This window comes from Anneissia japonica, unplaced genomic scaffold (genome assembly GCF_011630105.1).
Source record: "Anneissia japonica isolate Jap-2015-1 unplaced genomic scaffold, ASM1163010v1 scaffold287829_len2072220_cov186, whole genome shotgun sequence".
NCBI classification, from domain to species: Eukaryota; Metazoa; Echinodermata; class Crinoidea; order Comatulida; family Comatulidae; genus Anneissia; species Anneissia japonica.
Window position 1 is genome coordinate 1,738,710 of NW_022716075.1, and position 14,123 is coordinate 1,752,832.

At 31.5% G+C, this 14,123-nt stretch overlaps 1 protein-coding gene across 1 annotated transcript in view; it reads left to right on the forward strand.

Annotated features, from left to right (window-relative positions):
* The window catches only part of LOC117109632 (SWI/SNF nucleosome remodeling complex component-like), a 54,675-nt gene that overhangs the window by 3,908 nt on the left and 36,644 nt on the right, over positions 1 to 14,123 (forward strand). The window contains exon 3 of the mRNA XM_033252023.1: positions 11,679 to 11,776. Within this exon, the coding sequence (XP_033107914.1) occupies positions 11,679 to 11,776 (98 nt within the window). The remainder of the gene's footprint in view (positions 1 to 11,678; positions 11,777 to 14,123) is intronic.

Here is a 14,123-nt window from a genome sequence, read left to right on the forward strand (position 1 = left end):
TAGCTTTTCAACATTTGCCACGAGGTTAACCTTTAACACACTTTACTGTGTTCTGATTGGCGCGCACTCTGACGTCTGATGCTGGCTAAGTTATATTTTCCATTGGGTTTTCCATGTGACATTCGGTAATTTTACAACCAACGGACATTTATTCTCCTTTATATTTATTATTTATCTTACTAAATCAAGACTACAAAATATTATTAATGAACAATCTTTTCACATGTGTGTATAATCATTGAAGACATACATTTTTCAACATTTGAAAGAGGTAAAATAATTGTAAATAAAAAATAAGCTAGGCCTAGGCAAATTAATTAAAAAAATACAGCAGTACAAACAAGTTCCTGTCGTGGACAGCGAGTGGAAGAGGAGACTCCCATGAAGTCAAGTGTACGTTCTTCTTATTGAAAAACAGCTCCATGCTTTAAATTAACGATCTAAACTCGTGTTTGTCAATTCACAAATTATCAAGCAATACATTGTTCATTCCAGTAAAAGCTACAGCAGTCTTTCTGCACATACAATAAACATACAAATAAACAACATGCTTTTGCTTCGAATCGTAGGTTCGCTTCGCGTAGCCTTGCTTAGATTGTTTATATCAGGCTACGATGTATCTACGAAGCCTGCGCGCAGGTTAGATTGTTTATATCAGGCTACGATGTATCTACGAAGCCTGCACGCAGGTAAAATTGCAATATTTCATGGCGGTACTGTACAGTACTTACTGTAGAAGTTAGGGGTTTCAATGAATAAATGCTTTAGCCCGTGATGATAATTGATGATGATTATTGTCATTGTGTGTGAATGATGTTCCCTAAAAGTAATTAAAAAAAAATTCTTGTAGTATTGTACAGTTATTTATTTTTTCCTTATTATTCTTTATTGTAATATTTATCCACTGAATTTTACTCTGCAGTCGTATTATGGCTGTTCATTTATGTAATGACTTATTTAAAAGCCAGTTGCAATATTTACTGCATGTTGTAGATGAAAATCTGTTCTTTTTTTATAAATTAAAAAAAATATATATTTTGATACAAGTACGAAATCAAAGATCTACTGTTTAGGCCTACACATTATTTTAGTTGTTAAATTGTGATTTCAGTTGAAAAATTCTTTTCTCTCCTATTCGTTTGCACAGCATTTTCGTAATGATTAGTGTGGGTGCACTTCAACCCTAGCCTCAAGTAAAGATTGGCAAGATTAAATATAGTTATTAAAATATACACCAAATAATATTAAACAAAAAAAAGGTCTCGTATTTACCACCTTATGACCTTTAATTCAACCTATATGGTTTCTACTACTTGGCCTCTTTATTCATAGTACAGCATCATAATTTTTGTTTTAATTATGAATAAAATGTCAGATGATAATAATATAGCAAAAATTTTAAAAGTAAGAAAACTAAAGAAAGTATTATCATTTAAATGTTGTTTATAAAGAGTTCTTTGTATTGAGTATAAATAAACATTAATTAAAGGAGAGCAGCTGTTGGTCTTTGAGTATAAAGAAAAACAACTTGTTTTTGTTCTTATAAAATAAAAGCTACTTGCTTCTATAGTGAATTGCATTGTTATTTAAAACACTAAACACTAAATACATTATGTAACAACACTAAACGCATTACTGTATGTAAGTCAATCTACTTTTGGCACTGATATTCAATTAGTGTTCTTTTTAAAATTATGAAAATTTAATTTTATTATTTAATTTAGATTTTATCATTATGAGCATATCCTGTATATATTAGTGTTGTGCCTTGCTGCTTCTGCCATTGACCTGTTAAATTTATGTTAATTTTTGTGATTTTTTGTTTTTCTTGTTTAAGATAATGGGCAATGGTAGTGGATTTTACTGTTTTTCTATATTTCTTTTTATTTGAGGTTTGTTTTATGTAATATTAATACTGAATCTTAGGGGTTGAGGTAGTGTTCTTTTCTAGAATTGTATGATATATAGTATAAATACTGTGTCGTCATCAAATCAACGTGGTGTTTGAGTTTCATTTTCACAAAGCAAACAAACGTAATACTAACATAGAAATATTAGAGCCATAGTTAAAAGGAATTTCCAGAAGCAGATTTTTTTTTTGTCCCTAGATTAATAAAGGTGGTTTCAGAACATGCTGCTGCCCTACCTTCCACGGGTGCAGGTCAGCTCGGCCACAAGTCAGCTCGGCCACAGTCAACTCGGCTACAGTCAACTTGGCCACAAGTCAACTCGGCCACAAAAAGTTCGGCTACAGCCAACTCGGCTACAAGTCAACTCGGCCACAAGTTATTTATAATTAAAATCAAATGTAAATCTCAGTTTTTGCATCCTTTTTCTTCAATATATTGAAATAAAGTACACAGTATATTTAAGTAAAACAGGACCACCACACTACCAAAAGAGATTTGAATGCTATGAATTAAAAAGTTATTAATTAATAAATGTGTTTGTCTTCTGTTTACTCACAACATTCTACTTCAAAAATAATATTAAACAACAATAAATTAGTAATATTTACTTTAATAATACTAATTAGTCATCATGACGATAATAAAGGTGATAACAACAACAACATTAATATTAATATTTATTTTAACAAATAGTAATAATACTAGTATGGTAATAATAATGATATTTAATTATCTATTTTAATATAAATACTAATTAGTGATAATAATGATATTGAAGGTGATAATAGCAATAATACAACAATAATAAATAAAAGATAATGTTTATTTTTATAATAATAGTAATACTAATTAGTAATAATAATAATGATGATACTTATAATATTAATACTTGGTCTACTTAGTAATAATAAGGTAATAATATAGATAATAAAGGTGACAACAACAATAATATTAGTAATAATAATAATAATAATATGAGAAAAATACAAATAAAACACCAATAACAATAAATTTTTAAATTACTATTAAGATAATAATACTAAGACTAATAAATAATAATAATAATAATAAATTGAAAATTATTTATTATTTACGGTAACAATAATAATAATAATATCAGCAAAAAATTGAACAATATATAATGTTAATGCTAAGACTAATAATTAATAGGCCTATTAAAACTAACAGTAATAAAACAACAATAACAACATTGACAACAATAATAACAGCAATAATAATAATAAGTATAGTAATACTCCTTCAAAGTAAATGACTTGTGGCCGAGTTGACTTGTGGCCGACTTGACTTGTGGCCGAGTTGACTTGTGGCCGAGTTGACTGTAGCCAAACTTTTTGTGGCCGAGTTGACTTGTGGCAGAGTTGACTGTGGCCGAGTTCACTTGTGGCCAAGTTGGATCGAATTCCCTTCCACATCCCTGGAGAGGTGTTTAGGTATGATGCACCTGAAGACTGCCTGCCTCTTGTGCAGTATTCTTTTAATGTACAATATTCTCCATTTTCATTTATACATGACTTAAGAGTATGGCATAAATTTCGACTATGTGATCATGCTGCATAGGATTATGATTTATTAAACTGTTATTTTTTTTACAATTTATATTTTGTGTATAATGCACTGACAAAAATGGATTTTTTTTACTAAGTACTTCAGTAGAACCCCTTTTAAAGGGACACTTTGGGACCAAAAAAAGTGTCCCTTGAATAGGGGTACCCCTATTCAGGGGACACTCCGAAATAGGGGTGTTCCCAAAGGAGGGGTTCTACTGTATCTTGTTAAAAAGGGAATGATATTTGTTGTTGTACAAAGAACTGGATGTTCGATTAATTTTATTACAATAGAATAATTTTAGGTTAGAGTATAAAAAGAAACAGGATTATTATAATGCAAAATGTTGTTGTTTGTTTGTTGATTTGGACAAGAACCATTATTTTGATCATTTTACATAATTTTGATTAATATTACATAATCAAAATAACTGATCATGTAATGAACAAGTTAAATTCAAAAGAACAGAATGGCAGCATGTTTTTTTGTTTTTGTTTTTTTGTTTTTTAATTTATTTAAAGCTTTATTACATGTTCATTACTTCCTATACTGTAGGTATCTAAACCATACTCATGTCAAGGTTTATAGTTTATATTGTCTACTTCTTGAATACTTACCTGGATAAACCGACTAAATGCCTATTCTTTCTCACACAAGAAACACCCCTCGAAAAATAGTACAACAGTCGACTCCTGGCGCCAAGCACAAGTGGCCCCGCAACCATGCAACTTAGTTTGTATTTTTTGTTTACTATTACTTGACTATAAATATTAACACCACAAAAATTTGAAAGCTTAAAATGGCAATTTGAATAGAAAGAATACTTGCTTGGGACTATTGGATTTGTGGGAGTACTATCTACAGTTAAGAAATATACTGTACAACACAGATCTTAGTGTAATATACATGTAGGATTTACAGTAAAAAATAATGGTTTTAATGATCCAAAGTTTGGATAAGAATTACAAATATTTTCTACTGGTTAAACACATACTTCAATTCACCATACTTTAGTAATCCGTGCAGTAGATTTATTTCTTTATTTCTTTATGTAATTTCTGTATTTAGTTTCTTTATTTTATTTATATATATATATACTGTCTCTTATACACATCTAGATGTGTTTGTGAGATTATGGGGAGCAATCTGCTGCCATGCTTCATACAGTAGTTCAAATTTGATGGTTAACATCTGATTCAGTGTAGACCAGGCAGAATGTTTCGATCTAGTAAAAAATAATATCCCTCACTCAAAGATCTTAATCTGATTGATGTTCTGATCATTGATGTTCAGTAAAAAGAAGCATATAAATGATAAAAAGTAATCATTTTTGAGAGAGGGCATTCTAGATTTTACCATGGTTGTTACGGAATTTTCACGCAGAAATTGCGAGATGTGATATCTCAGTTAACGTTCAAAGTTGAAAAGTAATCAGTTGCGAGAGGACGCTCTACACTGCGTTATTACAGAAGATGCATGCAGAAATCGCGGAGAACACTCACTATCTTGTAATTGTAAGATCTTTGCCATCACAACATTCATGAGGGCACTTTATGTAATTTTGACAAAAAAAAGTTGCTGATGCCTGTACTGTACTAACACTCCTGAGATGTTTACAATGGATCTGTGCGCATGCTCATTGAGCCTAACTTTAACTTCCACAAAATCGTTCATTGTACCCAATTTTAGCAAATATACTAAGATGATCTGAGTGATTGTTGTCAAATGCCAAAAAAGAGGTGAAAAAATAAATGGCGGAATACATTATAAAGATTCATTTTACTACTTTTATTTTAAAAAATAAATAAATAATTATTTACCAACCTGTTTACTAACTACTATATATTGTAGGATAGTAAAAAGTAATTCTATTAAATACCCTCACCAAAAGGTAATTTCAAATTCCGGACCTGAAACTAATAATTTTATTTGGCCTTATACTGTATACGGTACAGTTCACGTTTCAATTCGAGAACTTTCTAGATCCAAGGCCCCTCTAATTCAAGATTACTTTTTCAAAGAACCAAATAATAATCCTCAATCTTTTATAACGCAAAGCCAACCCTCCAAAGTGGAGACCAAGCCAGATTTTCAGGTCCCGGTGTGATCTCGAATTGGATGCAAATTACCGTACTGTGATTGATGTAACAGATAATAACACATAAATGTTATTTTTAAATTTTATACAGCATAATATATATATATATATACATTTTCATAATATATGAAAAATTGTGCTTTCTCAACTTTTACTTTTTCTGGATGCGCTAACTGAAAGTAATATTTTATTTTTATTCAAAATCATTGGTGGGTGGTAGGTCATGAACAAGATATAAAAAATGTCTTGCATAAAAAGCAAAGTGTTTCATAGAAAAGTTAATGAACTGATATCAGATAATGACAGGTAACATGAGTGGTAATTAGATGCTGATTCTCTCGGGGGGGTTTTTTCTTCTTTTTTTGCCTCTTACGAAAAAAATTTGCTCGAAGAAATATTTCAATACACGAAATTGGGTGTTGAATTTCAATAATTATGATGATTGATTGAGTTTTTAGGATACATATTTTTTAATATGATAGTTATTTAAAAAAAATGACATTCTGTAATATAAATTAGAATCTGTTCGTTTCTTCAGCCCATTTCAAACCTATCAGGATAATTTTCTAAACTTTTTTTTTACAATATGCTGAATACTTTAAAAGAAATTAGAGCTTTTTTACAATGCATAATAAATGCTGGCTTATGTTCTAAATAAATACATAATTACCGTAATATAGAAATGCAGATGTGCGAATGTTGAATTGTAATATTCATTTCTCCAGTTTTGAATATTTTATTTGACATTGGTTTCATGTTTCAACTGTGCTATGCCTTGCAAACGTCATGATGATTTCATGTAGAATTCCAAAGTAGGCTTTGTGAGATCATTTGATGTGTGTGTGTGCGTGTGTGTGTGTGTGCTATTTGCATGTTTTTATGCAAATTAGACTGTAATTAGGGGATTTCCCAACCTTGAGCTGTGGCCAATGACCACACACAAGCTTCTGTATATTGCTTTGTCTTTGGCACAGTGTTCATAGCATTCAGCAGTATAAGCCATATGTATTGCACTACACTATATACTCCGGTCATTTCTGTAGATCTGTTGAGTGTGTGATAAGGCACTGTAACTAAATACAGTAGTTCTCTTTTGTCTTGGCACATGTACAGTACAATATGGAACACCTGCTACTGAACACTACAGTAGGCATTACCTTCTCATCTCATAATACATTCTGCATTGGTTGTTGGCAGACTTGTCTTTAGGCTGGTTAAAAATATCCATGCAGCATACATTCATATGAGTTGCCCTGTCTTTGTATTTTAAGTGCTGGCAAGTGGATGTATCGGTTCTCTGCCCTATTGGGTCATAATTTAATTTTCAGGCTGTTTGTTGGTTTCTAGGTCCTACTCCATTTCAGGCATTGCATTAAATTGTTTACATAAGGCCTAAAAAAACTTGTTTGTTTGCCATCATCCACCGCCCCTAAAATCCGAAAAAATGAGGGGTGGGTTTTTTTTTTTTCTTAAAAGCTTTTTTTTAAGTTTTAAAAATAAATTGATTTTTTTTTTTTTTTTTTTCCCCCAACACTTTTGATTTAACACAATTGCCGGTTCCATAGCACGCCCACTACGACTGTTTCACGCTTGGTTAACTCTAAACTTTTCTCTCCTCGTGGTAATTAGTAATACTACTACCAAGGTGATACAGTGTCGGTTGTTGCGATTTGTTCCTTTTTAACACATTTAGTAAGTAAATGAAGCTGGTGAGCTTGACCTGATACATAGTGCAGTACTTAGTTTACTTTAATCACGTGTCTTACTCCAATTAAAGATTTCTCTTCCAATCCCAAACCACAAAAAACATTAGCCCCAATTGCAAGGAGACCTATAGTGTACGATATATTCAGTTTCTACATTTAAAGAAAAAAAATTTTTATCCCACCCCTCAGCTTTTGCAAACCTCTATACAGACTGTTCACTTAAATAATTACAAGTGACAGCAAACAAACAATTTTTTTTTCTTTAGGCCTATGTATGAAGCATAGCCAATGTGCTATCTTACTTATGACATTAAACAAATAGATTAAACGTACACAATGTCATAAAAAACTATATATATAGGTTTGCTCAAATATTGTCTTTTTGAAAGTAAGGGAAAGGTTGTAATTAACACTAAGATCTTGTGAAAATTGGCCTATGCAAGTCTCTATAATAATAATAATAATAATAATAATAATAGTTGTACTGTATTTAGCACTTAACACCGCAGTTTCAAAGCGCTTGAAATGTGGACAAGTTTGTACAGTAACTTTATTCTCCTCTAAGGGTCTTTTCGTGTCTGAGCTACTGTACCCCGTAACTGATGCTGGTACTTTTGTCTGTTCACAGCTGTATGACCAACCCCTGCAGTACTCATCTCGAAAGGTATTTTCATTTCGACTTGAGTAGGAATGTTAAAAATATATTCAGAGCATTTTCAATGTCAATCTGCCAGATTACTGATTTATCAACCAATCTACTATACAAGTTCATAAAAATCAGGTAGATAATATTAATGAAGGATTATCTCCTACCCCCCTTCCCCAAAAAACATAAAAACTAAAAGCCAAAAGAGAGCAGTTTAATGCGCATTATTGCAAGATAATTCCTTGGCGATACAGGGTACCCACGTCTTTGTGACACATAATGATGCATGCAATTTTTCGAGGCTATTATTTATTTTGAAGTCTATAAAGAATCTAAAAACACTGTCTTTGTCACCTGTCATGTTGGAGCTCATTTTAAAAAAATATTTTAATAGGCGTTCTCATTTTGGAGTGGCCAGTCATCAGTGAGATTAAAATGCGATCTTGTTATTCTACACAAATTTGGAATGCAATTCAGTCTTCATACTCTTCAAACATTATTATTTTGATTGTAGTTATTGATCAGTTATTTCTTTCTAATGTAGTTAGTAATACCAGTAATATATTTGGTTTCTCACAAGTTTTTAATATTAAGGATAGAAAAAGATAATAAGTGGAAATGGTATTTAACAATAGCAAGCTTGCTTACGCTGATTAGAAAATTTATATTTGAAAATCTGTTTACAATGAATTTTGGTTATAAAGTAAACTGTTTATTATGGTGTCGATGTATCAATATTGTTTTGAGTAACAATTTTATTCTCTAATCATTCTACTATAGATAGTAATGTAGACTATCACAATGTTGCTTTTAACAAATCTGTTAATTAATATGGACTTTGTCATCATCAAACTTATAAATCAACATTACCAACTACTTTAACCAATTTCAAAATCAGGCTATAAATTTAATTTATTTAATTAAACAGCGGCCAGTGGTTATTATTCCAAACAAGTTCTTTTCAAAAGTATTCCTGTTAATGATAATTTTGGCGTGTCCAAGTTGAAAATTACAATCTAGCGAAATGATTTGTAATATAATTAGGATTAGTCACTTGACTAATGCACCTAGCTTCCAGTTGACCTTTGACACTCCTTTGGGTAGAATAGGACAGAGGATGCTACACTGTGGCAGCATCATGTAAATGGCATCCATTATGACAACACATCAGTTAAAAGTGAGAATGTCAACAGACTGTTCTGTGTACTATGCTTCACATATTATCAAGTGGCCGCATCTTCAATAATAAGATAGTCGTTATTTATTGGCACTGTGCAGTTGTGCTCTAATATGCAGAGCTTAGGGCATTTGTGACATTATTTGGCTCAGTAAAAGGAATATCTGAATTTGACAAATTTGTGATAAAGTCTCTTTAAGTTTAATCAATTAAATTTAAATTAATCGGTCAAACTCGTGAAAAGTACGATTTGATATCTTTCTTACATGTCAGAAGCTGGTAACTAACAACAGAACAGAAATGCATGATTACAACTTGGAAGAACTGTTTTTAATTTTAAGAGAAGATAGGCCTGGAGCTGATTTAAATTATTGTAAATATTTCATATTTTAGAAAAAAGAAAAGAAAACCTTTAAAATTAACATAAATAACAGTTAGATTTTGTAAAAAAATTAAATAAACTATGATATAGTAATAATAAGGTTGAATTTACCTTTAAAATAAAATACACCTAGTAAAGTCGAGGTACTGTATAGTTAAGATTGTGAGCCTCATAGAAATAGTATCATGATTTGTGAAACCATAGTTTCCATCAGGAAACCATTTCTACTGCTTCTTAAATCATTGTTTAATACCTGTATCATAAATATCAGTTACTGCATTTTGCTTATCAGAAATATTTTCATCGTTTAATATATGCCAAGCCATGTCTGTCATGTGAAGCATCTAAAATTTTTTATGGGCATTATCCATTCAGTGGTGGCGCTAGAAATTTGCTGACAGGGGGTCTGGCCAATCTGATGGGGTCTGAACCAAGTGGCGGACTAGAGCATTGGTCAGGGTCCAAAATAAAATTTCTTTTGTAGGGTTTATGGGAAGAGATTTTATGGCTTCCTATTATAGTAATATGGCCCAAAATTGTGCTTTTTAGAAAATATTATAAGCGATTGGCATTGGCAATCAAAACAAATTTTTTTAGATAGGCAAATTAATATTTGGTCCTACCATCATGGCATTGGACGACTAGGGTCCTGGTCTGTTCGACGGAAGAAATTATCCCCTTTTTAGCCCCACCGGCTGGTGGCGCCACTGCATCCATTATTTATATGGGTATCATTATTGGCATTGCTTTGTAGTGGGTGGTGACCCAAAGTAAGGTTGCAAGCTGAATTCAAGTGATATGCAGAGAATTATACCAAGTATTACAGAGATAAAACATTATCTGATATCAAAACAAAGAGTATATACCAACCATATTGTTGAATAACTTTTGGTTTTTGTGGTAAGAGCAAGAATCCAGAATTGTGGTCTGTGGTGAAGTGAGTAGAAATTTACCAGATAAAACAGGCTGAATCTTGTGGCCTGGTGGGCCCAGGTGTGTGTCAGGGATGTTAATCTCCTCCTCTTCCCCCCTCTCCCAACCCTTTGAACTGAAGCACTGTGAATTTCTTATAATTTGTAATGCAAATTGAGGTGTACTGTAGGTTGTTAAAACAGAAATGTGTTTGCTCAAATAGTGTATTTGGCTGAATTTTATGACTTGTCTTGTACACAGTAATTACAAATTATTGATTTAAAGCTGAATTGTATTTACCTAAGTGATAATGTTTCTAAATTATAAATTACTACACTATTATTGTTGTCATTACCAAGGTTCACTGACAACAAAACAATTCAAGGATATTATATCAATCTCTGTAATTATTGTATTGTAAGAATAAACAAAGAATAATCCATACATTGTCACAATCATAGAGATATTACCCATTAGAAACTGAATCTGAACATAATCTAAGAAAGTGGTAATACATTTGAACTGCCAAGGTCATTTAACTACAAACATAAACCCATACCATGCAAAAAATCCATATTAAAATGTAAATTACTACAGTTATGTATAATAACCTGAAGGTGTTTTCAAACTGTTCTGATGATCCTCCCACAAATCACAATATCAGTTGTTTGACCCATGATTGTCTGATTACTCAGTAATGCACAAAAAAAACATGTACCTTTTTACCCTTTAATAATAAATACTCTTGAATAGCGCCGCACCAAATCTGATTTTTTTTTCATTAAGCGCCGTTCTCGAATAGGCGCTGCGGGCTTAATCGAGAGTGTGTATTACCCAGTGTGTAATGAAACACTTCGGGGTTTTAGATATAATGTATAGTGTTAAAATGAATAAATAACACAATGAAGAAACATTTCTTTATAGATGTTTATTAAGATGACGTAGGATATATGATAGGCCAACTGAACTATGGGAATATGTGAGATAGGTAACATGGAAACGGCATGGAAAGCGTCACACCAATATAATTTGTCGCTCTCGATTAAACCCGCTCTCAAATAAGCGCCGCACTGAAGCCTCCAAAAACGCTATTAGGGCCTCTGTGCTAATTCAAGCATTTACGGTTTAAGGGTAAATGGACATTAATGTCATTTTGTTTGAGTGTTGAAATAATGAGGCATATAATTAATGAAGTATACTTTACTGTATTAATAATTTTTACTTTTTTATAGCTTGATGTTACGGAGCAAAATTTAATGTTACAACCAATTATTCTTTCAGGTCTCTGATCAGGAGCTATGGGAAAGTTTACTAGAATTTTTTGGTTTACCTCCGTTTTGCGGACAAGGTGGCTATGCGCTAAGGCAGATTTATACAAGGTGAGATGCTTTTTACCATAGTTCTTCCTCTTTCAGTTAATCTTGTTGATCTACAGTATGTAAAGAATTTTCCTAATGCTGTAATTTAATGTCTTCAGGTTGGGAGAACAGTACAGTGCATTTTCAAACTGGAAATATAGGTCTTAATAGTGAATTTGTTGTTTACTTGCCCAAATAGACAGTTCTCATCATGTTTTATTTTCCAAAATCTATTCAGAAACATGTTCAAAATACAATACTAAATAGGTAAACACGGGCCAAACATATAAAATATCTAATAGCCTTTAAATTATTTGGATACTTTAGGAAGGTTTATAGGCCTAATGCTTTAAAATTTACACATTCTTGTCCTCTTTTGCATTCTTTTTTGGACTGAATCCTTAAGGCTTTAAAAAAAAAAAAAATAACAATGTGTCTCTATGTGCATATTGGTATAAATAAACCTATATGTATTTTGGCTTGATGCCCCAATATAGGGCAAATTGGTCCATGCAGTTGCCTTTGAATTAGTCTGCCTTTTATCTGGTAAGCGCATAGAGGCATAGTCTCTAGTCATATTATTAATATGCACTATCAACATGCACTAAATAATCTTTGTTAAAAGGAATAATAGAATTGGCCTTATTTTGAAATATCTCTAAAGTTGTCCCATGGGCGTCGGCTAGCATATTTTCATTCAAAACACCTTGCTCCAAAAATCTAATGTGCATTTTTTTTATGTTTGTCTGTAATAATCATTAGAAAGAAAGGTTCTTTATCAATAATAATCTGTGGCTAACTCTGATGCTAAACCTACTGTGTTGGCTTAGCCAATACAAGAGACCTGTGACCTCTCATTCTGACCTTGCATTCAAACCCTTTAGCCAATGAGTTTCAAGTATTTCCACACCTGGTATACATATTTTACATCTTCAAAAGCTAATTAATGTTTTTCCTGTAGACTTTTATGGTATTTTCTTTTTTTTTCTTTAACTCTAAGTTAGTTCTACAGTTTCGAATATATTCCAAAACCTTTTTATTTTTTTTAATAATATATTTTATTCTTTAGTTAGTACAGATTTACACAGGTTTTAATGGCGAATTAGGCCCAATAAAATTATTATTAGTTTATCACCTTTGCATGTCTTCTATGGTTTTGAAAAAAATATATATATTTTTGAACAAAATTTTTTTTTTTGAGAAATAATGTTTTTACATTTTTCATTTTTTTGTAAATAGTCAGTAGATGTTGTTTGTATTATCTCAATCGTATGGGGTGCCATACGCAGCAAAAGTCCATGTTAAATTCAAAATGTAATTGCAAAATTCAATGTCTAATTTATCAAATCGTAGGCGTAAATTTCTCAAAATATAGATCTAGTTTCTCAAAATGAAGTTCTAATTTTTCAAAACGTAGTTCAAATTTTCCAAAATGTAGTTCTAATTTCTTTAAAATGTAATTCAAATTCAAAGTTGAGGTCTGAGTTGATCAAACGCCCTCTCCAAATTCTATTCCAAAACGTAAATCAAAAACCAGACTGGTTTGAAATGCATTTTACAGCAACACTAGACATGGACTTTTGCTGCGTATGGCACCCCATACAATCATGCTTTACTTTGAATATCAATACACCAGCAAACAACCCAAGGATGATATTTGGCTTTAGCAAAATAAAGCATCTCCCTCTCTCATCACTTTTCCAGCCTACTACAGTATCCTGTTTAAGTGAAAATCATTTAAATTGCAGTGTTTGACATTTAAAATAATAATTTTTGAAATTAATTTTATTCAAATTTTACACTGAGAGACAGATTTTCTCAATTTTAATACCAAAGTTTATAATGTCAGATGGAACGTGTTATGTAACAATTAATATAATACCATTCTTTAAAAGGCAACTTGAGTATGTAGAAAAAGTGTCTTATTATTGGAGAGATGAATATTATAATTTTTAAGATGATAGATTGTGAAATTGCCTAAAAAATATCTATCAATCATTTCTAAGTTTGTCCTGTAGTAGTTTTTCACCAGACATAGCTCTTTTCATCTTACAGTAGTAGGCCTACTGTCTCTAGTAGTACTGTCTCTGTTTGATAAGTCTAAAATAAAAGTCTTTCTTCCTAAATACATCTTTAATTCCTAATTAATAACACTCTACAAGCCAATAGGTTGTTTAAAAAAATGATTTATTGGCTGTGTGCATAATTTTTCAGTGCGTGTATATCGAATCTGCTTCTTCCTGCATTAAGACAGGCTTAATAAATGTGTTTGTATCAACGCAAAGGGTCAGAGGTTGAATAATTTTCAAAGTATGAAATTAATTCAAGATTCTATCACTCAGGTGAAAGTAATTACACAATGTGTTTA